This window comes from Cyprinodon variegatus, unplaced genomic scaffold (genome assembly GCF_000732505.1).
Source record: "Cyprinodon variegatus isolate N-32 unplaced genomic scaffold, C_variegatus-1.0 Scaffold414, whole genome shotgun sequence".
NCBI lineage: Eukaryota > Metazoa > Chordata > Actinopteri > Cyprinodontiformes > Cyprinodontidae > Cyprinodon > Cyprinodon variegatus.
In genome coordinates, this window is record NW_015150867.1 from 575,818 (window position 1) to 601,758 (window position 25,941).

At 39.4% G+C, this 25,941-nt stretch overlaps 1 protein-coding gene across 6 annotated transcripts in view; it reads right to left on the reverse strand.

Moving 5' to 3' along the window:
• sulf1 (sulfatase 1) overlaps positions 1–25,338 on the reverse strand; it is a 41,950-nt gene extending 16,612 nt beyond the window's left edge. For 3 of the 6 annotated variants that reach the window (XM_015388111.1, XM_015388114.1, XM_015388113.1), the window contains exons 1-8: positions 25,037–25,338; positions 8,865–9,162; positions 8,309–8,548; positions 7,471–7,622; positions 4,777–4,946; positions 541–691; positions 302–477; positions 70–198 (exon numbers count right to left, since the gene is read on the reverse strand). In XM_015388111.1, coding sequence (XP_015243597.1) covers positions 70–198; positions 302–477; positions 541–691; positions 4,777–4,946; positions 7,471–7,622; positions 8,309–8,548; positions 8,865–9,039 — 1,193 coding nt within the window. In that variant the 5' untranslated portion in view covers positions 9,040–9,162; positions 25,037–25,338. Of the gene's footprint in view, positions 1–69; positions 199–301; positions 478–540; positions 692–4,776; positions 4,947–7,470; positions 7,623–8,308; positions 8,549–8,864; positions 9,163–9,348; positions 9,470–25,036 lie in introns of those variants that run through there. The other 3 variants (XM_015388112.1, XM_015388116.1, XM_015388115.1) reach the window with 3 other exon arrangements.
• Positions 25,339–25,941: the final 603 nt, after the last annotated feature.

Consider the following 25,941-nt stretch of genomic DNA (forward strand, 5'->3'; position numbering starts at 1 on the left):
AGATCATGCAAACTGTATATCTGCCTTTTAAACGGCCATTACAGCACGGCATGATTGATGCGTACAAACCTGTTGCCAGTCCGCTCCTGTTCCAGCAATTTAAGAATGGACTTTCCATCCATGTCTGGGGGGGTGTCGAGGCCAGCAATGTGAAGAATAGTGGGAGCTAGGTCGATATTCAGGACCACATGTGGGTTTCTGAACCAGTACGTAAACACAGAGTTTACAGTATTAGAGCAACAGTTTCTGAAACCAAAATATCTTGAGGTTTAAAGAAAAAGAGAAAAACCGTGGTACTCACATGGCCCCTGGATCCACATTTGGTCCTCTTAGGAAGAATGGCACCCGGATATCAAAATCATACGGCATTGATTTTCCCTTGACTAACCCAAACTGACCAATATGGTAGCCGTGGTCTGCTGTGTAGATTATATAGGTGTTCTCCAGTTCTCCGGTTTCCTCCAGCATTTCATAAATCTGTAAAGAAGAGATGGTGAGAGGAAGCCATGTTTCTGACGAACGGTTAAGAATCACACTCACCTTCTGGACAGAGTCGTCCACAGACAGAAGTGTCTGCAACCTTTTCCGATGCAGAAAGTTTGTGAACTCCATGTGGATCGGTTTCATGGGCCCTGTGTACTGCATGATCCAATGTTTGTCCATATTTGGGGCGTAGTTATAGCTGGGGGTACTGGGAGAACACACAAGAGAATTTTTTTTACAAAGAATACCGTGTAAATAACCAACTACCACCTTACATTAAAAATTAAGCAGGTATCGACACAGGACCAGTAAGGGAATATTTAGTGATGCCAACAAACACCTGTCTGCAGCTTTTCACACACTCCTGTTAAGCAACAGGTGCCACAGTCGTCCACTGTGTCGACACGCATGGGTTGACACGCTGTTTGTTGACGGAAATGTCTTCGCACTTCTGCAGCCTTCACCATCCCAGTTTTTCCACACCCTCCTATGAACATCTCTCCTCTCACACAGAGACGATAGTCTCCTTACTCCACTGCGCTCTTGGCACAGATGGGTCATTTGAGGGCTGGCACATGCTTATGAAAATAATAGGCCCCAAAGTCAAGTTTACAACAAGTTCTGGAGCAAGAACTCCATAAGTCAAGGCCATTTGAAGGGGCAGTGCATAACAGGATGGGATAAAAAGCAAAGAGTGAGCGTTGCTAAGATTTATTTAGTAAAAGATGCAAATATTTGTTATGGGTTAAGCATTAAGTTAGGAAGAAAGAATGATAAAGCACATCGATATAAGCGGATGCATAAAAAGAAACCTTAAAGTACAGTCTACTGTTTGATTAATTTGTTCTACTTTTGTATGTTTTCACCTCTGAAGTATCAATCCTGAATATAAAATCTCTTATACTTAATGAAGCTCAGTTATGAGGGCCCCCATGCTCTCACTGGCTGAGCTGCTTTCTGTCCTCCTCTCCTTGGGCCTGCTTTGTGAGATGGGTGAACTCTTCACCCACTTAGCAGGCAGTATAATAAGCCCCACAAAGAGGCTTGTCTCTGGGCAATGGGCCACCAAGGTATGGGGCCCTGAGCACCAGGGAACCAGGAATGCAGAGGTCAGTGGATTGAAGTAAATCTGCAGGGGAGGTCACACCTGCCACCAAAGGCACATAAATACAGTGCCTTGCTCATAGGTTATCGCATTTCATTACATTACTACCACACACTTTCATATGTCTTAATTGGATTTTATTTGATGGATCAAGAAAATTACTTATAACTTTGTAGTTGAAAGAATTTAACTACACAGATTTAAATTAATTTACAAGTAATCTAGTGTCTAAAATATTGGTATTCAGCTCATTTACCATCACTTTACAGTATGATAGCACCTCTGTCATCTAATAAATAGATACAGTTTACCAGTTTGAAACAGGATAAAACACATCAGATAAAAAGCTAAATAAAGGGCAAAACAGGATGAAAATCTGTTGAAGGCCAAAAAATTAATTAAAATTTGAGTTTATAGTAGAGATTCCCTTCCTAGCAGGAAATACCTCCCAATAATACAGCCAGAGCTACAATGGAGTAGAAGTATTTTCATGTGTTACAAAGATCCAGATCAAAATGCAAAGCATAATCTGTGCTGAAACGTAAATATTGATCCCATGTTTTCTCCATTGAATATGATTGAGGTTGTATCAATTTTGTGAAAATAAATTAGCACAAAATGTGTGTTTTAATCCAGAAAGATATGATGCTGTTAATTGACATAAATGTTGTTCTACAATGAGCTGAGTCATGAATGGTGAATAAAAAAACTGATAAAATCATTTCCAATTTCATAAGGAAAAACAAACAACAAAAAATGTTTTTGCTCTTTTTGCACCTCAGAATTAGATATTTGTTTATCAAACATAATTCCAATAAAATCCAATGAAATGTATGGGTATAATGTGGCTGAAATGGATTTAGGGGTGTAAATTCATATAAAATACGGTGGGCCAATTTTGTGGAAAAACTAAATTGTACACATCCAACAAGAAGATTGGGGCCGTCTTAGTAGAGCAATTTGTTCTATGATTAAATTTTCTGTCCCTCCCTGCCATTACAAAACGTGCAATTCAGAAACCACATTACATGTCTTGTATTTAAATGGGTCTCAACTTGGCTACATCTAAAGAATTAGGCAACAACACCTTAAGTGAGGAATGTTAATAACATTAACGTTGAACCCTCCACTACTATTGCAGCTGTCAGAAGTACAGACACTAGTTTGATTTACGAGGCAGTTCCTCCTTTACTGCCACGCAGTCTGTTCCCAACCGTGAGATCAAAACACATTGGCTGGATCATGCATCTGCTGCAAGCATTAAATACCTCTGCATTTGTGGAGAGGGGCATGATTCCTTTAAGGCAAACCGAACTGGAACGATGTCAAAAATTATTATTTTTGTTCAAAAGAATTCCCAAGAATGGAAAGAATGATTTGCCTCGTCTAATGAAAACAGAAAGTCAACAAACACCCACCCCACGTAAACCACCTGTGGTCTCCATAGCAACCTTACCACATACACAACACCTACACACAATCACTGGGACAACCTTTTCAGTCACCCGTGACCCCTGAGCTCCACCCCATCACAAGGAGGCACCCGCTAAAAATAAATTAATGCGGTCACAAAGGGTGTTCCGAAGCACACAATGCATTCCTTACATCCCAGGAGCTACGGGAAGAGACGACTGATTGATATGGACAAGGTCAGGAAGTTCTTTTGGGATAACCGTGGGGGTAGACAACAAGATGACAAGGGGTGGAAATATGGAGAGAGAGGTAAACAGAGTGACACACACACAGAGATATCTGTGGCAAGATAAATGTGGGTAAAGTAGGAACACAAAGTGAGAGTAAGGCAAACAGAGAGGAGAAAGAAAGGGACAGGAAATTGTATTAATCTTCAGGAAATTTAGATCTTCCAACTTTAAAAAGGTAGGCCAAAGGGCCACTGAGACAGGGATCATTGCATAGCCTGGACTAAACCAAGGAGTTGCTGACTTGGCACGAACATGGTGTCCCTGATCTGCTCCACTGGTATTCCCCACTGGTGTTCTCCAGTGATAAATCATTTTGATTTCAAGCCTTCCACATCTCCACTTGTGAGACTTCCAAAGCAACCTGTCATCTCCGATAGATTGAAGGCTCTCCTGCCGTCATAATGGCAGACATAGCTCATTATGTAAAATAGCCACAAGGTGTTAAAGAGAAAACTCTGAGAGGCAATTAGGCAAACATGATGCTGCAGACATCACGGAATCCCATCTATATCTGAGGAAACACTGCTATAAAATTCCTACCACCCACATAATTGCTTATTTTTATCTCCACTTGGAAATAAATACACTCATCTGATCAGGAACATTTCCAAGATAGGTAGAAATACCCCACCCACCTCAACAGTGTTGACATAAACAAAAATGAAAACACAAAAAAGGAACATGGTTGGCATGGCAAAATGTTCTACAGACAGTATGCTGATTAAAGCCTTTTTTTCTTGAGTTTGCTTCTATATAAGTGACAACAATCATCTCATGTTTCAGGTAAGACTGTTAGTTGCAATTTTCTGATCAAGCAGTTGACAACCATAGGTGCAGTAAATATTTACACAAATATACTTAGTTTATTTGCCCTCTATAATAAACCATCTAATGATTTGGGAAATTGCTTAATTCAAATTGAATTATTTATTCCACTATTTAATGATAGAGGACAGTTTTCATGATTTTAAGTGGAGCCCAAACACCATCAAGCCTTTGGAAACTCCATACTGATCCTTCTTTGGTCTCAACTGTGACATTACAATTAGGTTTAAACAATTACAATCCATGTTTAATCAAACATTGTTTATTATTTACTTTAGGTCATTAACGTTCTCTGCATGTGTTGAAAGTTAAATAGCAACAGAGTCCAGACAAAGTAAGAGTAGAAGAAAAGCACTGAAAACAATTGCAACTGATGTTGTGGTGTCATGCATAGAAAGGAAAATGTAAAATTAGACCAATGTATCATCATTTCTCAAAACCCCTGCCAATTATTTAAAAAAAGAAGACATCTACTTTAAAAACTGAGCTATTTAACCCACTAAAAAAAAGAGGTCCCAATGCATTAGAACGTTTGCTAAAATATCTGTTAGGGTGGACTGGGCTTTTAAAGAGCTTTGATTAATCAGAGTTTTGAGAAATAAGATCTGAAGTGGCCTTGTTTAGTGCAGTAATTGATATACGAGGGTAAGCATTACTTACATGTGCTGTGAAGCATTGGAGAAAAGCTCAGCATATTGTGGGGCTGAGTCTTCTGGACCATGAGGTGCAGCATGGCTGATGACCATCATCACGGGACGATGGGGGTATACCTTCTTCGACATGCGGAAAAAGCTGATGCTGTCATTGGTGATCAGATCTGTGAAATAATCCTTGAAAAAAAAGAAAAGCCAGTAAGGTTACCAGGTGCAACAAGGATAGAAGCATATTCTAGAAAATAAAGGGGGGGATTGATGCAAAATTCTAAACAGCACAAGCTTTTATAAATCTCATTTGCAGTTCAATCAACATGACATGTTGCTTTTCCTGGTCCAGTCACTTTCAAATAAATTAAAAGGAGGCAGTAGGGATATGAAGTGGGGCCATTGAGTGCAGTACAGCACCAATCTGTCGAGTCAACAGCTGGCAGCCTGCCTGTGTGTGTGTAAATGAGTAAGTATGTGGGCTGGAGTCTGTGTGAGCATGTGTACACTGCATACGGGCCGCTGCCTCATCAGTGAATCTCTGCGCTATCAAATGTGACACCACTTGATGGTGAGCGAAGCTTGGTGCTTTTCAATGGTATGTTGTTATGACAGCTACCACCCTCCATTCCACTCTGGGCTTTTCATTCTGCTTCTACTTAGGTTGTTTTTGCTCCATCCAGTTCACTTCTCCTTGCCTTTTAATTTCATTTTATTCCATTTCTATTTCAGTCATGCCTTTAAATGATTACCTGTGAAAATTCTTAAGAAACATCTATCATAGAGTTCTACATGTTTTTCATGTCAAAGTTCCATGCTTTTGTAGACACAACTACAAGTATCACAATGAATTTTGGAAAAAAAGATGGAGGGGGGTGGTGTTTGGGAGAGGTGATTATTTGAATGAAATTTCTATCCTTTTTTCAACTAAATAGGAACACCTACCTACACTTATAAAATGTGGTTAAGGACAACAACAAAAAAAAAGTAAATATATTGACAGAAGATGCTGAAAGAGAGGAAACGTACGTATTGAAGAGCTTCAAAATCTGAAATTGTAACACAAACAAGTCAAAGGTGTGCCATTTTACTAGAACCTTTATTCCAGTTAGGGTGGAGTCCAGTCTTATTTTTACCTCTACTTTCGGCAACACCCTGAGCTAAAATAAAATAGGATTAGCAGAGATTCCAATAGACAACTAACAGTCTTACCTGCAGTTTTGTCATGCTGCAGTTGTTGCCTAACATGGTTCCAAAAAAGGAGACCACTCAGCTAAGAAGAAAGATTAAAAGGAAATTTCCTTGACATGTCAGAAGTACCTTCTTTTCATTAGTCTAATTTTATAGTCAGTCCAGTGTTTAAATCCTGGCAGCTACACATGCCTATAGAGGATGATGATTAGATGCACATGGAATAAGCATTGCCATTGCCCTTCAACACTGCCAAATACTAGAATCTGAGCCCTTGGTGCTAAAGGGCTCGAGCAGGTCAACAGGAAGTGAGGGTGTCATGAAGAAGGCCTAGCCAAGAGCAATAAAATAGTCACACGGGTGTTGATTATCCCTCTTCCCATTTGGGGCTGGCAGTCACATAGAAGGAATTTGTTAGCAGTACTCCTCGGTACCAACCAGGACAATCAATGCAGGAGAGTGTTATTGCACAAAATTTTACAAGATTTGCACAGGAGGGGTACAAAGCAAGACTTGTGTAAGCCCTTATGAGATCAGCGTGCCACATCTGGCTGGGGAGCCCGTCTGTTTTTATGGCTGTTGTTCCACTATCATGAAATCTGAATAAAAGAAATCCACAGGAAACATTGACAAAGCAAACATTCCCACCAGGACAGCTCAACTTAAATGAACTCCTTTTCCAAGAGGCAGAAACTCAGATGGGGTGTAAATGATTCAAACTACCAAGGATGAACATGCAGTGAGTCACCTTTATAGGCGAGCCATCCTGTTTTGATTCCCTCAATGCCCTAAAAAGAGAAGCGTTGCCAGGTTGTGGGTGTGAGCAGTAAATCCCAAATATGAAGTCCATTTGGTTCTAAACCACAAACTGATGACCATATAAATGTTATGTAAACTCAATGGTTTCTGTTTTACACCTAGGTCAAAAAGTTGGCTGAGGAATGGCAGTTCAAATACTGACCTACCCATCCTTTTTTGTTTATCAGGAACTATTCAACGTAAGTACATAGTAGTGTGGATGTGTGAAAACAAACTGAAAGCTCCTAGAACATTTTTACGGGGGTTGCAGGAGGCAGTTGGGACATTAACCACAGCTTTTCCTGTGACCAAACGCTATTAAATTGAAAATTCCTTACTTTAGTATTTTCCTGTAATGTAATTTTGCAAACGGCACAATAGGAAACAGTGAAAAAAGATTAAAAAAAAAGAAGAAACAAAGCTCTGACCAAAGAGGTAGTAATTGCAAGCAATTTTGTCTATTTGTCAAACTGTTTTACACTGTCTACAAATTAAGAAAAGGTGCATCATGTTAAAGGCATACCACAGAAAGATGAGACACCAACTCATCCATTCTAATTCCCTATAATTCTTAACACAAAATTCCCTTGAGTCTGAAACACCACACATTATTAAGATCTTCACTGTATTTATAAGAGAGTAGAACCTAGAATTTGTCAAGTGAAGCCTTAATTCTAGGTCGTAAAGTGAACAGAAATTGGTGCAAAATTATGGGAGGACATACCTTGGCGTAGTCGGCACCATGTTTCTCCTTGATACCATTCCGACAGACAGTGTAATTATAGAAGCGGGAATTTTTAATCAATCCGACCCATTCACGCCACCCGGGTGGGATGTAGCTGCCGTTGTACTCGTTGAGGTATTTGCCAAAGAAGGCTGCATAGGGGTGGAACAGAGGAGAGAGTTGCTTTTTATTTTCCTTCAATTTCTTCAAAACAAGAACTAAACATCAGCTTGAAAACAACAAGTTGTGTTGCAGCCAGTCAATGGGAGGGCAATAAGCTGCCTACATCAATACGACCCCTCTTTAAAATGAATAATTTGATGAGAAAACTGCTGACTAGCTTTTCTAAAGTATCAAATCAGAATTAAGGCCAAATCCATTGTATTTAAGACCAAGCTGGGCTCCTAAGAAAATGTTGCAGTTCATTCCCATTGAGTCACCCCCAGCATTGGCATACATGCATTAAAATATATTCTGTTAGTACTTAAACAATATGGAATCTTGTTTTACCCGCACGTTTACCCTCCTACAAAAGGTAGGACATACTTTGATTTCAACACAAGTTAAGCCTTTGCCTAAAAAAAATATATTTATATTTTTATACTTTAAATTGACTATTCATTTCGCAGGAGACTGTTTTGGCTCCTGCAGCTTCCCATTTGTCTGTTGAACTATCAAGTATGTTATTAGAGAGCGGTCAGTGGTGAGCAGAGCTGCACAGAGAGCAGCTTAAACACTTACCAATAACATTTATGAGATTCAAACAATAATAAAATAAGAACCATAAAAACTAAACAATATCCAAAATTTAAGGGAATCAGAATCCAGGAGTACCAACCTGTCCTGTAGCCTGTGTTGTTAAGGTAGACTGCAAAGGAGCGGGGCTCATGCTGTGCTTGCCAAGATGGAGAGGAGCAGTTTTCATTGTTGGTGTAGGTGTTATGGTTATGGACATACTTTCCCGTCAGCATGGATGACCGTGATGGGCAACACATTGGCGTGGTGACAAAGGCATTGATAAAACTCATGCCGCCTTCTTCCATTATCTTTCTGGTTTTATTCATTACCTGCATGGAGCCTGAAAGGGAAAAACACAGTTTAGCATTTATTTCCCTTTTACAATTAGAGTTTAATTTACCATGTAGCATACTCCTTTGTGGCTAAGGTTTTTTGGGGTAAAAGTAATTAAAATTCAGTAAATTGAAAACCAGATGGCCATTCCCTGCTGGGTTATAGTTTGTGTTTAATATTTAATGTTAAGTGTGAGGCCATATGAATCTTGAGGGCAGCTAGCCATAAATAACAGCCAGACAGCAGTGAAAGATCAAATATGTTAAAATGATCTATTGACAGCTAAGAGGGGAAATCTATGTAATTTTGCAAACATTGCTTACCCAACTCAACATCCTGGTCATCGGTCATGATGAGGATGATGTTGGGCCGGATATTTCGGCGGTCCCGTTGCATGCGACCCCTAAGCCCCTGAGCCTTCGTGGTGGTAAAGGCCCAGGTGCCTGGAATCAAGTCTATAGACAGTAGAACCATCCAGGAAACCCAGTGAATCAGCATGGTGACCAAGAGAATCAGGCAACTAAGATGACTTAATGGGAGGATCACTGGAGAGATGGGAGGAGGGAGAGGATGGACGAGGAATTTCTCTCACACCTTGGAAGATGTTGAGGGCCAAGTTGACTGAAAGAAAAAAAGGAAGCATGAAATATTAGTTTTAAAATAATCAAGGAAAAGATTGACAATCTTTAAGGCAAACTTAACAGTCTAGCCACAAAGTATGACTGATTCCTTGATGATGAGTTCTTGAAGGTCCAAATATGCTCCAGCAGTCCAAGAAAGCATACCAACCAGCTCAACTTAAACTACCTTTAAAGTGTGAAGGTCCAGACAAAAATGCCCAACAGAGATTCCCACTGAGTCCTATTTCTCTTTCTGAAAATATCCTTGAACGTGGTCACTCTCTTAAGACAACCTCGCTCACTGCAGAGCTGTTCTTCAACTAAATGCACAGAGATTACATGATTGGCTGGATGCCCTGGAGCACCCACAACTGTTGTTTAGTGGGAGCCAATCAAAGCCTACCTTCCACCTGTCACTCAACAGTTTGACTAACCATCCCTCAACATCCCCCACCACTTCTCCTGGTGAGTCAAGCATGACAGACTTTTAGTGGGGGGAGGAAGTTCTGGCACAGGAGGCGGAGTAGATGGTTCCACCACATTAACTCTAGTGGCTTTGTCGCCAATCACAGATGACCACCGAGTCATCAACACTCTCTTGATTGGTTCTAAAAACATCATGCTTGACCATAAACAACCATTCAGCCTGACTTAAAGAAGTAAAAATAATTGGAATAGAAAGCTTACATTTCTAGAAAATATCTAAATAAAAATAAATGAGTAAAACTGTATATAGAACATGTATGGCATACCAATCAGCCATAATCTGAATGATTTTTATAGTCCTTCCATGTTAATTTAGCCCTAACCCTAAAATCAGTGAGCTTCATGCCTAAAACCAAATAACTGATTTATATTGATGGTAATACAAAAAATAAATAAATAAATATTGATTGTGGCTGGGAAATGAAGCATGGCTCTGTAATAATGAGTTCACCATTACTGCTTGATGAGAAATCAATAGCAAGCAATACTATCGAGTTGGACCATGCTGTTCCCAATTATGAGTTAATAACCTGAAGACAAAGGGCAGGTCTGTGACGCCTGGACCAGCTCAGGACCTTATCCTCATTTATCCCTCACCATTCCATTCAAATGTATAAATGTCAGTGGTTTATAAAGGAAGGTTTTCCAAATCAATGGAATACAGGTAACATCTATTTTGCTGTAATTTGAACAATGTCTTAATTTCCTTTTCACCGTTGTTTTTTATTTTTTATTCTTTTAGCAAAGGTATATGCTGTCACAGAAAACAAATTTAATGTATCATTACTGTACAAAAGTGTGCAGGTGCATTGAAATTATGTCAGTAATTCAATTCAAAGTGAAATTATTTAGATTTATTCCACATAGATTCAAATGCCTTCCTGCCTTCGGTTGTTTCTCTCCAGTGTCACAATAATTGCTTTTGTCCACTGCTAGTATTAACCCAAAATCCCGTTTCTAAAAAAAACAAACAAGAAAAAGTAATACTGCAGCCTTGACAGGATTTAGAACCGAAGTTCATTCAGGGGTTTGGGAGATATTATAAAGTATAGACTACAGCTGTAGTCAGAGCACGCACGCGCACGCGCACACACACACACACACACACACACACACACACACACACACACACACACACACACACACCGGTATGTCTCTAGGACATGAGCTACTGAAGAAGCACATCATCTATAGAGCTTACAGTAAGTAAAGTTTCTGAAGTCAACATTTATTTGGGGATACATGTCTTATGATGGTGTTTGTCCACTGTGTGCTGTTGTCAAGGACAAATGCAATTCTGTCACTTCTCTGAAGAGTGAGATCATAGCTAAATTATTTAATTAAAACAGACCAGTAAAAATAGATTGGTAATAATTTTAAAATGTAAATCCCTTTATTGTCCCATAATGTTGAAATTCACTTTTTGCATTTAACCCATCCCCTTGGGGAGCAGATGGCTGCCATTGTGTGGCACCCGGGGAGCAGCGTGGGGTTAAGGGTTTTGCTCAGGAACCCAGAGGGAAGGCTGTGGGGATCGAACCGGATATTTGCAACCTTCTCAGATCACAAGCACACCGTTCTAACCACTAGGCAAAGACTTAAGTGAAAAGGCAAATATGAAAGGAACACTGCTACTATTTAGGCCTAGAGAAAGATTACAACAGTGTCTGGTTTCTAGTGAGCAGACAAATTAGGGATAACTTAAGACTTTTGCATCATACTACCTGTGCTAACAGGTTAAACCCAGATCATAAACACCCTTTGCCAAGTGATGCATCAAACAAATGTTTCTCACTAAAGACATGTATTACGTTTAAAAAACAAAACAAAACAAAAAAAAGTCTAAATAAGTGGGAAAAGTCATTTTCACTGACCTAGATCTGGTGTTGTTTATCTTTCACGTCTCTCATGAGATCTTCGACACGATAAGCCGAGTTTAAACAGTGTGTTACTGTTCTGATCTCTGTTTTAGATGAGCTGTGTCTGAGGGAGCCAGTTATCGTGACAGCTCTGTACAAACATTGGCGCCATTTGGCCAAACACACCCCCCCCAAAGTACAGGGTGGTGGAGCGGACACAACCTTACACAAACTAGTCCACAAACACATGCAGACACTAAAATGATATCCAGACAACAGTCCTTTTCCCACAAAAACAATATCCATTGCTGTTTGGGTCCAAGTCTTCCTACATTATATGAGAAACTTTCCCAGAAACAACAGACAACTCATCTCTGGAGAAAACTCAAGGCTGTGTTTTGGTTTAGGTTGTGGAAGGTCGGAAATGAGCTGTAAGCCAGCCAGCTAGTGTAATCCTAGCACACATCCCAAACCAGTTTTAAATTCAAGTGCTACAAAGCAATGGCTCATGCCACTCAAAAAGGGTCAGTTGAGCTTTCTGGTTGAAACGTGTGCTGCTGATGAGGTTAGTTACAAAGCAATCAATATCTCCATTGGTTGAAACTTAGATCCTGACATAGTAGAAAACAGGCAAATAACAGGATGAGGGCACAAAATCTAAAAGCAAAATTAGCTAATTTTTACATAATGAAATCAATTTTATCTTTTATTTAAAAAAATATTTCTAACAGCTGATATTCTTAGACAATTCCTGAGACTTGGAAAACAAATGTATTATCTGCCATGACTGCCAAGAACCTTCTCCAGGCTGATTACAAATTTCACTTGAACCAACTAATCCAAACAGCAGTGCAACAAGAGATGTGCTTTGGCAAAATCAAAGACACAAGGCAAGCAACTGTCCACTGTGGTTACATGCTCACCCAGGAGGAGTAAAATCTCAAGTTAATGAAATCTGTTGGGTTTCCTTAGATCCCTTAAACTTTGTCTTCACTCTTTGTCCATCCATCCGTCCATCCATCCATCCATCGATCCATCCTCTTTCTCTTATAAGGGGTCGGGTCGGGGGTAGCAGCTTCAGTAAGGAGGTCCAGACATCCATCTCCCCAGCCACTTGGGCCAGCTCCTCTGGGGGAACACCAAGGCATTCCCTGGCCAGTCAAAAGACATAGTCCTTCCTGCATGTCCTGTGTCCTACTCTGGGTCTCCTCCTAGTGGGAGGTGCCTGGAACACCTCACCAGGGAGGCGCCAGGAGGCATCGTAACCAGATGCCGGAGTCACCTCAAATGTCTCCTGAACCCCCCTGAGTAGACATCACTGGAGGACACCTGAACTTCAATGTCGTTGATCCGGTATTTGCTGGATTTTCTTAGAATAATTTTAAAATAAATTTCAGAAACTAGTCAGGTGCAAGGACCTGATAAAAGATAAGTGGAAAAAAGGGCTGAAGTCCAAAGAAATATTGGAAGTTCCTCATAAAACCTAAATATTCTCCAGTCAAATTTAGTATAAATGATTACATTGAAGTCAAACTCTTTAAAATCGTGTTAAACACAACTGTATGTATACAGGACTAACCTTTCCCAACTGGAAATCTAAACAAAAATGTTAGAAAACGGTGTGAATTACAAAAGTTATAAGAAGTTTGGTTCTAATTCATTCACATCTATTATGCTGCCAAACCTTTTTAAAGGCTGAAAAAAACTAAATATGACCTTATTTGTAAAGGAGTCATAAGTACATTATCTATGACCCAACAGACCAGGAGTCTTTATTGCTGCAGAGTGGTAGAAAACTAGAAACACATTTTCTCTGCTTTCTTAACATTTTAGAGGATTAGTGGTAATGACCCTTAAAATTAGACCTATTCTCTATTCCACATAGCTAGAATATGAGACGATGGATGGTCAGGGGTTCAAAGGCCTGAAACAACAAGGCCACTATGGGGTTTCAGGCACCCAGCTGCCTGATGCTAAAAATATGTGCAATTTTCAGATTAATGGCCATCAACACTAGGAGTTTTAGCACACCTCAACACCCATCTGATCCATTCTTTCATAATCGCTGCATTTCTTTCCTACTATACTATAGCAAAGAGGTCTCACTTTTAGATATTATAAAGCTGTGCTCTGTAATTTGCTATGCATAGGCAGACATCTGCACTTTTGCTTATTGATGAATTTTAAAAAGTCAAAACTTGTATAACCAAGCTGGGCCCCCAGTTTTTGTCAGGCTGGAAGTTGTGCCCTCCAGAAAGAGACTTAAACCACACACTCTGCTGCGCCCTGACCCTCTTCCAACCCCAGTGGCGAATTGGCTTTGATGGTGGCTTGTTTAACCTAACCTCAGCAACCAGAGGATAGCCACACACAGGGGTTAAAAGGGGAAAATGCAAGGGGTTCTGTATAGAGGTATTACGTCTTGTAAAATATCTGTCTGTGATTGGTCTGCACTTTTTTCCCCCAAGCAATGGAGAACAGGTGATGTCTGGCTTAGGTTCTAAACATACAGCCGTGACAGGCTGTACATTTATCAGCTGTCACTGAAAAACAGCAGAAGAAACATGAAAGAGTTCAAGTACAATGACACTGAACAACTGACACGCAGCATGTTTGTCCAATGGCTGATAATATATCTGTCCACAGAGGAGGACCCAGCTAAACTGGAGAGTTTTCTGGGGTTTAGGAGTTCACATTCTCAAAACAAGATGCAAGTCTAGCTAAAAACAGATGTTTTTTTTTTTTTTTGTTTTTTTTTACACAGTAAACCATTCATTAACAAATATTCTCTTTTTCTGCCAATAATAGGCATGTCCATTTTTGAATATCAATCATTCCAATTATTAAATAAAACAAGATACGGTACCACAGTTTTGACTCTACAAACTGGGCAGAACTGCTAAGAAGTGGTAGTTTATACCACTAATGCTCAAACCTTAGGTCTTGCATCAACATGAATTGTGGTCTTAAGATCCTCAACAGAAATAAGACTAAAAGATAAAAAATAATAGGAATATAGCCTACTTGTGTGTTTAAAGGTATGAAAAATCACTTAAAGACAGAACCAAATAAAATTGTTGTTGATGCCTTTTTTTTAAATTACTATCATACCTACAGTTTATAGGTTTTTAGAATGTTGTTGTATTCCCACTGATGATTTGGGTCACGAGAATATTTTGGCACTCCTCCTAAAACCTAAACTAAAACCTCTTGTTTTAAGTGGGGTTGGCCAATTTTCTACATGCGACCACCCGGTAGGACTGAGCAGCTCATACCGCCTGCTATCATGTTGCAAAAACACTCTTTAGAGCAGATGTGATTACTGAAGGATGAACATCAACATTTTATTGCCTGGGGGTGTCTAAATATCAAATCCCAGGAAGAACACAAAGTTATTTTAAGTGAAACTATTTTCAATCTGTGAAGAACTATCCCAAGAAAAAAAAAAGGTGTCCGACTAGACGCTGCTCAGTGGGATAATATTTTGTGGGAGAAATACATTTTAAATTTGAATGGTTTTAATTGGCCTTGCGACTGGCGACCTGTCCAGGGTGGACCCCGCCTCTCGCCCATTGACAGCTGGAGTTAGGCACCAGCACCCCTTGCGACCCCACTTGGGAGTAAGCGTGATAGAAAATGGATTTGAAAGTGGCACAATACTAAGATTAGTCGAATTCAATGACTTGCACAGACACTCTGCGCCAAGTGTGCAGTGGGTGCCTGGTGGAGAAGAGACAGTACATGTTTTTTTTTTTGTCGTTTCAAATCTAGTAGGCAAATATCTTTAATGACACCATGGGAGTGTGGGAAATTAAATTTTTTATTAGAAATGTAGGGACTACAGATGCTAAAACATTTACAGACTCCACGCTACTTAAAGTTTGAGCACAGGTTGTGCAAGCAAGTAGAAGCTTTAACAATTTAGTTCATCCAGTGTGACATACCAGAGAGAAGGAAAGCAAAAAAAGAAATATGTAGTAGCAATAAAGAAGCTTTGAAACGCTGCTAATTAGGTTAAATTGAGGAAAATTTTCATTTTTGCTTTAAACTTGTAAGATTTTAGTCAAGCTTGAAGGATCCCTCTCCAAGAAGAAAAATTAGGTGTTAAATTTGTAAAGAGGTTTGTTCAAATATTTCTCTAATCTAATGGAATTCAGTTGGTCTACTGCCACAAGGGCTCATGGGGGCACTTTACACTAAGGGGTGCCTGTGTCAGGACCTGCTGTGCTATGTAAGCCAAGGGTAGCATATTGTACCTACCAAGCCCTGTCTGTTAGCCACATGAACGACTGAAGGGAGGCTCTGTGACTCTGTGCACTAATTTGGCTGAATGAGTGAACTTGGGGAAAAAAGAAAAAAAAAAAAAAAAACACCCAAACCTTGCCGTTTTCAGACGCTTAACTCTACTGACTTGTTTGACCAAATCTGATTCCAGATGTCTGTCAAACTTTCAGTAAGTAAACTAAGTACAAGATGACATCCCCCAATTCTGGTTCAAATAGGTTTATGGCAACACAACTGCTAACTGATGTAAATGAAATCCATTGTTTCACTGTTGATACGTTTTCTTCATTGATTTTATCACGAGTCTGTACTCTAGACTGAAGTTGTACAGATGGAGATGAGATGTTGGAGCTTCCCGCTGACTGGTGTGTGGTGTGTTCATTAAGGAAGAATGGTCTTGATTCAGTGAAAGGTGAGCCTGTGGTGAGTGCATTCACCGCCATTCATCTAAGCCCGATTGTTTCTTTCAGTCCCAGTAAGAAACTCATTGTAGTGTCAAAGCTGCAAACCTTCCCCATAAATATCGTGTTTGCATCTTTATATATAATTAAATAAATCCTAGTTTTAAATACTTCAAAGTGGGAATACAATTTGGCTTGTTTTGAAATCATAAGAGGGTTTAGGTACTGTAGAAGGGAAATCATTAAAACCTCAATGGGTCCTTACAGAAATGAAAAGGAGCTTTATTTGTGTGTGTGTGTGTGTGTGTGTGTGTGTGTGTGTGTGTGTGTGTATGTATGTGTGTGTGCCCTTGGTCTTTAGGTAGTAAGTATTTGAAATAAATCAGGCACAAATTTTGTTTAGTTCTATGTGTCTAAACAATAAGGTTATGCTAGGAATAACAAATGACCTAACCAGTGTTGTTGAAAAAAGCTGGAATCATTGAAATACAATAGCTCAGTTCAAGAAAACTAGAAAGCCAACGACTGTAATGCTTCTTTAAAAGCACAGAGTTTCAACATTTAAGAGTCATTCTGGGAATATATGTAAGATATTGTTTTTTTGGTCTTTTTAAAATCAACAGTAAGAACACTTTTGTGGATAGGAGGGGAACTCCGGTCTGCTGCACATTTGCATGTGCCACACAGGGTATGCTGGAATAAATAAGTGTATTTTCGTTATACTTTGTGAGCTTAGCTGTGCCTATGCGCCTGTAAAAAGATAGTGGGAATCCATATCACCCCTAAGCAACAGACACAAATGTCAGGAGGTCTTCCTTATTGCCAGCACCGTTCAAAAGTAATGTATAGCATCTATTGATGCACTTCTGCTTAAGCATAAAAGTCTTTAATGATTTGATTAACTAGAATTGACCAGCAGTTTGTGCTTATCAGATATTAAGATATTTTCATGTCAACCTAAAGACTGGCTGTAACAGATATCCGTGAATAAAACTGACCTAATCTAGAGCCAGATAGTCTGACAGTTTTTTTTATTTTTATTAGACAGTGTCAAAATGTACAAAAATGTCTGTGTGTTATCAACGTTTACGCAGTTTCTAAATGTAAAGGACTACATTTCAACTGTAGCTTTTCTTAGTTATTAATTTCAGGTTGTTCCGCCTTGATAACTTCTTTTACTTATTTTTTAAAGAAAACATTAATCATCTCTTAATTTTGTCTTTTTCAGTGACATTTGCTTTGTAATGCACTGAAAGTAAAAAAAAAAACAAATAATAATGCAAAAGCGGATAAAGAAAAAACAGCTTTGTGAAAGAGGGATGGGTGAAGTCCTGCATCAAGATATGGTTCTTTTTGTTTGGCTTTTCAAACATGCAGTTTTTAAAACCCAAGTATTACCCGTCCCTGTGTTATCTGGGCTTTGTTTCTTTGAAAATCCCGGTTTTGGTATGTCTCCCACATGATGCTGGAAGCTTTCATATAGCTGAAAGATTCCTACACTGTCGCTTTAAGTACAAGAAAGATATACATCTTCAACTATTTCTGGAAAAATACAGTGAAGGTGTGGAAAGCAAAGATGGTCAGTTCATCTCTGTTAATGCAGCTAATAAACTACATAATGTGTCTGTTTAACAGCCAGCTGGAGGCTAGTTACCTGGACAGATATTCCCACTAACTTGCTAACATTTTATACTATCACTGTTACTCAAACAGCAGGGTGACGGTTTACTATTCTGTGTAAAAATCACTTAAAACTACATATGTGGCCATGGGTCTTTATTCATTTTAAGTCTGGTTATTAAATTAGGGGTGTCAAAAATTTATAACAACAATCACTATAGTAAAGCAAGCTACCATAGATCTAATAAATATATTCTTAAACATGCTGCACATTCCAGGTCCTAAAAGCTTCAGTCAGACAGTGGCTGATGGGTGTAGAACTGCTGCTGGCAGATGAAACTGAACACCCCCAAAGTTTGGAGCATGTGCGGGCAGATTCAACAGGAACTATAGACAGACATAGACCATGAGAACCAAGCATTACATGACCCTGCATGACTGTCACCCAAACGTGATACCACTCATAAAAATGTATATTGGTTTTTAATTGCACCTGTGCCTCTGTCCCGCTTCTGCTGCCGATGCCTTCAGGCACATAATGCATGAGCAAATTTGGATATCACGAGCTCTGCGTCAGTTGCTGCAGTTTCACTAACAGACATCATGAGTCATTTGTCAGACTTCAACACAGACGGACACATAACCTGCAATTTGTTCACCAGGAGCTTAGCTTTCCATTGCCCCTGGCTTTGTGTGTGGCTTTCTGAGGCACGCAGTAACATCATTTGTAATTCAATTAACTTCACTCTTCGCCAGGTTTCACATTTTTGCAAAAAAAATTAATGTACAGAACAGCATCTGCATGATGCCCAATTAGTCTAAAAGATATCAAATAGGAATCTTAAATATGCTTTGAATTTAAGCCAGGTTTAAATGTAGTTAACACACTATCACAAAATGTAAAAGAGATACCACTTAGTGCCAGTTTAAGCTACCAGAGTCAGCTGGAGGAAAGTAAAGATAACGTGCAAGGCAATGCTACACCTAATAAACAGGGCGGCTTTTAAGAACATACCGGCTCTATGTCGACATAGCCAAATTGGGTTGATTATGTGAGTGCAAGCAGCCCAGTGTCCAGCTGAAGCACATGGCCGAGTCCACACTTATCAACAGTTGTGCACGTACGCACACTTACAGCACCCGAGTGAAAACGCTGGTGGAGGCTGAATGTGTTTCTCTGCTGCAGGGGGAGAATGAAAGAAAGGGAGCAGGGAAGCTGAAACAAACACATGCTGGCTTCTATTAGTCAGGTTGAGAAGCTGGATGGAGGGGTAAGGAAACATTCATCTCTTCTTTACGGCCCCCCTCCCACAATCCCTCCCCATTATCTCTTCTGGAAAGGCGGCAGATGAAAGGGACAACCCGACAATCCCCCCCCCCCCATGTTAAACAGCACTTCTCCCTCCAAGCTCACGCGGACGGATTCTGACGGGTGCTTAATTGTACGTGAAACAGGCCATGCTCCTTTCTCTTTCAAATCTAAAACAGATTGCCTCTCTCTGGGGAAGGGATTATTGGACAAGAGACACGAGGACAGTCCAGGCCTCTGGGAGGTAGGAGACAGAGAGAGGTAAGCTTTTGTAAAGTGGGTTTTTATACATGGCTTTATTCAGGTTTGTCCATATACACGTGTGTATCCAAAAGAGATGTCTAGTTTTTATGTGCTGTTTAAATCAAGGCAAGTATAGGTGTGTGCACAACATGGCTCACCGGAAATGACTCTCCGTAAAACTCTTTACCTTCTTCACCATTGCCTCTTTAATCTTACCCTCTTTATTTCAGCTGTTTACCCTTCCACTCTGGACAAAGCTTTCTCCTCCTCAAGACACTTCCTTTCTCTCAAATAGTACTAATCAAAATACTGCAAAAATGTAATGTCCAATTGAGAAAAGGGTCAGGGTTATTCCGTGTCAGCTAAGAAGAAACAAGAAGCTACGCCACTCTAAATATGTGCTTTAGACTGTTTTTATGGTGTGCTCAGGGCTGGATCAGGGTCTGGAGGAGTAGGATTCCCTCCAAAGATGAGCTGGATGCAATGTTTGCTTGCCCTGACCTTTCTCGCTCAAGTGACAGGCTGAATAAACATACTGTGGTGTTATTTTCAGCACCCAAATACCCCTATACGACTCTGCACATCCAGATACACATGGCTTTGGGATCGCTCTTAAAAGGCAAGGCCGGTATGATTTGGAGGCCATTAAGTGGCAGGAAGTCAAAAGCAGAGTTTGATCAATGAGATCAAGAAGGAAACTGAGAAAGTTTCAGACTCGTCTAAACAGTGTTTCTTGATCGTACAGAAATTGCAGCATGCCAAAAGCTCTTTGTTTAAACACTAGTCGTTAGTTGTGATAGGATGCTGCAATCTATGCCACTGCTACCATACAATCACGTCAAGGCCAGGAAGACTATCATTATGCTGAGGAGATAAATAGAACAGTTTTTTTTCCCCCCTTTATATTCTGGCACATAGAACACACACAAACCAAAGCTTTGTGGAGCTAGTGTGAACTTGATTCAGAGATTATAATAGTTAACAGTCAAAATGTAATTTGAATTTTTATCAAAACCTATTAAAAAATAACTTTTGACAGATTAAACCATCTAAAAAGAAAATTTCAGATTATAAAGTAGATATAAAGAAGAGAAGATTGGGGACAGCTGCAGCACTTTTCTTTTTTGGCCTACACCAACCATTTATGTATATCCTAACTTTGAATATGACTACATGGGAAAGATTTTTTTTACAATAAATCTCAATTATTCCTAGAAATGTTATTGTTTATAAAACTTATCATCTAAACTGCTACCTTGGCCTCTTTAGAAACTGTACATACAAAGACATCACAAAATGAAACAAAGACATTTTTAAACCGTTTCAGATACTATTTTTTATAAAAAAAAAAAAAAAAATTAATATCTTAAGATAATAATGACTTAATTAATAACTAAACTTTTCTTTTCAATTGTATATACGCTTTTTAATGGAGATTTAAGTAATAATAATCTAAAAAAAAAAACCCCTCTCTGCCTCATCAGTCAGATTTACAGTTGTGGCATGCGTAAAAATCCCCTCCATCTGTGAAATCTATGTGTCCAGGATTTGCACATCCAGCATGGAAACCACACTTCCCTGAATTCGGAGGAAGTTGTAATTAATTCATAAAGTCAGAACACAAAAAATGTATTGACACCTTGAAAACATGAGGGTCCTACTGAGCATTTGCAGTATGAATGTCATCAACATAGAATGTTTCTGATTGGAGAAAAAAAAAAGTTCCAAGCGTCCCCAGCCTCCCTATATATATTTTATTCTGATTATTTAATAAATAGTTTTCAGAGAACTTTAAAAGCAATTACCCCATCTTGGCAACTAGTATTGGCACAAAGAAGGTTGCAGATAATGTTCTTGATCAAACATTTTCTTCACTTCTACATCCACGCAAGCATGAGATATCTTCAAAGTAAAGACAGTGTGACAATGTTATAGTAACCAACTAAACTAGTGTACTTGGCTTAAAAATATTCTAATCAGATGCAACTGCTCTTGATCATTTAATTTCAATGTCAAATTCTCCTACCTTATCCATCATGAACGACCAATTGTATACAATGCTTTCTACTAAACAGGCACAACACAGGAAAACTTACCAAAAATCTTTTAAACTGATCATGATATAGTTAAATAATTGGATTCTTAAGATGAACTAACCATTATTCTGTTTTATGGACGTTTTTATTAGGTTGCGAGACATGTTATACAGGACCCTTTGAAGCAAAGATGTAGTTAATCAAAGTGCTACTGTCATCAACCAGTTAAGTGTATTTGATCCAAATATACTCCAGACTGTAACACAAAAAATGTGTTGCTCCAGTTCTGGGTTATTTTATTTTGATTTCAAAACTCTGCAAATTCTTTCTCAAACAACAGAAAAGCATCTGAAAAACGTCTTGCTATAAAACTGTCAACTTGAGAGGGTAAAATGTGGCCTTATTCAGAGGTTATTGCTGCCTCTCTTTACTTTTATTTGTTTTTAGTTATGAGGTCTGTTATTCTGATATTTTAAATGAAAATGTCAGTTTATTTGCAACGGTATTTTACTAAGATCTGATTTAGTGTGGCTAAATACATAAAGCAGAAGATGGCCTGAATAAAGTGCACTTCATATCCTGGATTCAATTTGTCCCTTTCAAAATTAGCCAAACCTGACTTTCAGGAACAACAGAATGTCATCTGCAAACCATTGTACTGTCTAACATTTATTGTAGACAGACTTTATTGTTAGACGGTGCTCCTTTGTGGTGGGGGGTAAGCCAGTGGCTTTGATAGAGGGACTGGAGTTCAAATCCCGGTTACATCAGGAAAGGGATCCAAAGTAAAAACTCTGCCTAAAGTTGCAGCGACTTAATTTGGTGACCTATGAATAAGAGAAAAGCCAAAAGGAAAGGAACAAACTTTACAGTAAAACAGAACTTAGCTAAAAAAAAATGTGAAAATTGTAATGTGATATTTTTTTATTTGAAACCAGAAAGTCTATCAGGAACAAATATCCACAATGCAAACCACTCCTAGAGCAAAGATGCCTTAGTCCCAAACAGTTTTATTCTCATTATCCAAAACTAATGCATTGCATTCCCACTACAAACATCCAAACTTTTTTTGCTTTAAGAAAAACAAAAGTAATCTACAAATCATTTGGCTTTATTGCAACCAACCAAACAACTTTGCTGAACAATTTTAGAGGCTGAATGTAAAATTTGCTATTGTAAAATCTCCTTTTGAAAAGACAAAATAAAGCTCGAGTGAAATTTTGAAGTTTAGTTGACGACAGGAATGAATTCCTTTAATCTGGTACATAAGCGATGGGATTGGTGCTCGACGTTGAGGAAATCCTGAATCACTGCTGCTGGCATTTAAAGGACACATGCCCGCTGTTGTTTGTGGAAACAGTTAAAACCACATACACGGCCAAGTCTTCTCCTTCCATTGCACTCAGTCACTCAGCATCCTTATCAGAAGAACAAATTACTCCACTTATTACCATCCCACGCACATTGACCCACACATACGCACATACATTTCTAAGTAGATCCAAACGATGGCAAAGCTGCTACTGGGACAACGTTTGTCTTGGCAAGCGCGTTTCCCCCTCAGAATCTAATTATTTGCAGCAGCTGCTTGTGCTCTTGTTTGTAGCTCCGCAGAGCTAAAAACTCTTTAAAGGATCTCTCTTCTCCTCTCCTCTGAGCTGGCAGGAAGCTCTGTGTTTTGAAACCCCCCTGAAGCAGCTTCTCTGTGCCCTGGGAAGGCTAATCAGACATCGAATCCAAACACTGCCTGGTGAAACTTGAGATAGGTGTTGGATTTGCAGATCAGTCTTGTCATGACTAAAGGTTTCAGATAAAAAAAAAGAACTCTCCATCATTTTCCACAGTTGCCTTTCAGTAACGTGCATTGACAGTGCCAATGCACTGAAATGTAAGCCAATGGTTTTACAGTTATTGTGTCTGATACAAGCTACCGACTCTGAATAGAGCCACACCATCATTTTAGCATTTAGGAAATCTAGGTCAGGGGATAAATGCTTTGGGCTTTTATGCACCAGTGACTGATCAAACACAGTCAAGAACAAAGAAACATTTTACTTGATCAATTAAATCTTTACCACACGCAGTACTCAAACTTTTACTCAAACAACGATCAAACTTTTACTCAAACAAGAAAAAAATATTAATCAGGCATATTTTGTTCCATACCTTTAAGGTGGATCTCTTTGAAATTTCAGAGACATTTTACATTTTATTTTAAATGATGCGCCTTTCAAGACTATTTGCAAAATGAATCTTAAACCACAAGAGCATCTCATGGTGATACTTTTAAAAATCCAAATATCAAGCAGCGCGTGTAGCTACGGCTGGTTTACCAAGATAAACACACAGTTTCACACAACACCAGCTTTCACCCATACAACACTCCGCTCCTCTCAAACTTTCACAGCTGCACAATCTCCATTTACAAAACACCTCATGCACGGTGCCTAGAGCTGGGTATAAATACTATACATCATATTCCCACTCTGCTGGCAGGTCACCCTTCTCACTTGACTTGACTTAAATAGCCAAAGTGAGTAGTACATTCCCCCAACTTTATGCCTCTTTTCGCACCTTTGACAGTCCCCCTGAAAAAAGCTCTCCAGCAGCACATCTTTTTAGTGTTTGCTGACATGATCTGCCAGAAGTGAACTTATATATATATATATATATATATATATATACGCACACACACACACACACACACTTTTTTTTTCTTTTTTTACAAACTAATCAGGACTGAAAAGAAGGGAAGCGAAGAAGAGTTTGGGGGGGAAAATTCTACCTAAAAGAAGTCAATATAATGATACAGTTTCTGGATATTAATGCTAAATACTAGAAAAACAATGAATATTGAGTATAAAATATAAAACAAGAATCAACCTTTTTCCATCTGATACCATTTACTAGTTTTCTTCAAGATGTAAACTGTCTCATTATTTGGTATATAATGCCTTAGAGGGAAACAAATGCGCTTAAAGGTAAAGAATCCAAGAAAACATGATCAAGATTCTCCTTTTTTGAATGTATAACTATATATTTTTAATAGAATTTCATTTAATTAATTTAATGGCCCATTTTCTCTCTCCAATCCCAATAATGAACATTTCAGGCTGGGAATCAGAATCATCTGATTAGATAATACATTTACTTTGATATTATGATTATATGGTTAATCCTGCTCATTATGAAAGAATGACTTCACATTTACAGGATGAGTCAAATCCAACATTAAAGAACTCTTTTTTTTAGATAAACATTTCCAACCGCCTGTCATTTAGCCTTTATTCCAGCTGCGTAAATCTAACAGGTGAATGCATCGGCATTGAGGAAGGGAAAAAAATGACATTAATGGAATGTGGTGCCCTCTAATCCCTTGAGACCGAGGAATTTGCGATGGAGGGAATTCCTGTCATTCAGAGGGAAAACAGTGAAAACCTGCGCGCACAGATACGCGCACTATAGCTGCGCTACAGCCACTGGCTGCAGAAAACAGCGCAGCGCAGCGCCTCTACAGATCCCCATTTATAGAATCTCTCCTGTCTGTTAACAGATATACAATCATTTAAATTCTCTAAAAAAGGAGGAATGTTTAAAAAAAAATAGATGAGAAAATAGAGGAAAAGTTGTGTAGTACCTTTATCCCTACGTTCTTCACAGGATCTTCCTTTTCCTGATAGAGGAGTTTGGCCCCTGGTGCTGGGATTTAAGTTTCAAGTGTAGAGGCGGGTGGGGAGGGGGACCACACAGCTCCTGGAAGACAACCTCTCTCCTCTAATCCTCGCTCCGATGTGATGACACTCTCTAACCTCGACCATCTGTTGAAACACGTCCCAGAGAAGGCAGCACCACGCTTGTGTCAGGAACCCCACTCCCCCTGCCCAATCACAACCCGGCTGCTGGGTGGCTCCTCGCTGCCAGGAGGCAGGGACAAGGACACGGGACAGCGCAGAGGGGGGAGACACGCGCGCGCGCGCATACACACTCACACCCAACCCCACCTCTTATGGACACTATGAACTGAGAGCAAGAAAACCCCCCCAAGTCATAGTAACCCGAGAGGCAGAGTAGACCAACAGGAAGAATGAGGAGTGGAAACAGGAGCAATGGGAGGGGAGCAAGAGTTGAAGAAAAACAAAAAAAAAGGGACACATTCAAATGCAGAGGAGGAAAAAGATATACAAACTATATCCAAATCATCTTGATGATGATCTCAGAGTGGAACACACACACAAACTATTTCACCCCCCCGCCTAATTTATCAACCTTTCCACCTCTCTGCAGCAGCCCTGTATGTGGTCCTGAGAATGAAAGTTACAAAGGCTATAAAAACCTCATTGGCTCCACAGTGGGAATGCTGTTGGCACTAAACTGTTACATCTGCAGGCACAGGAGCACTCGCACCTTAGTGTGATAAATTGTTAAAAGTCCCCAGGCAGCATTCCTACCCTTCCCACCATTTGCCTCAAGTTTAAAAGAAGGCTGCAGTAGGACACCATGAAATCAATAAAGTAAAGTAAGGTTATGACGGAGAGACAGATG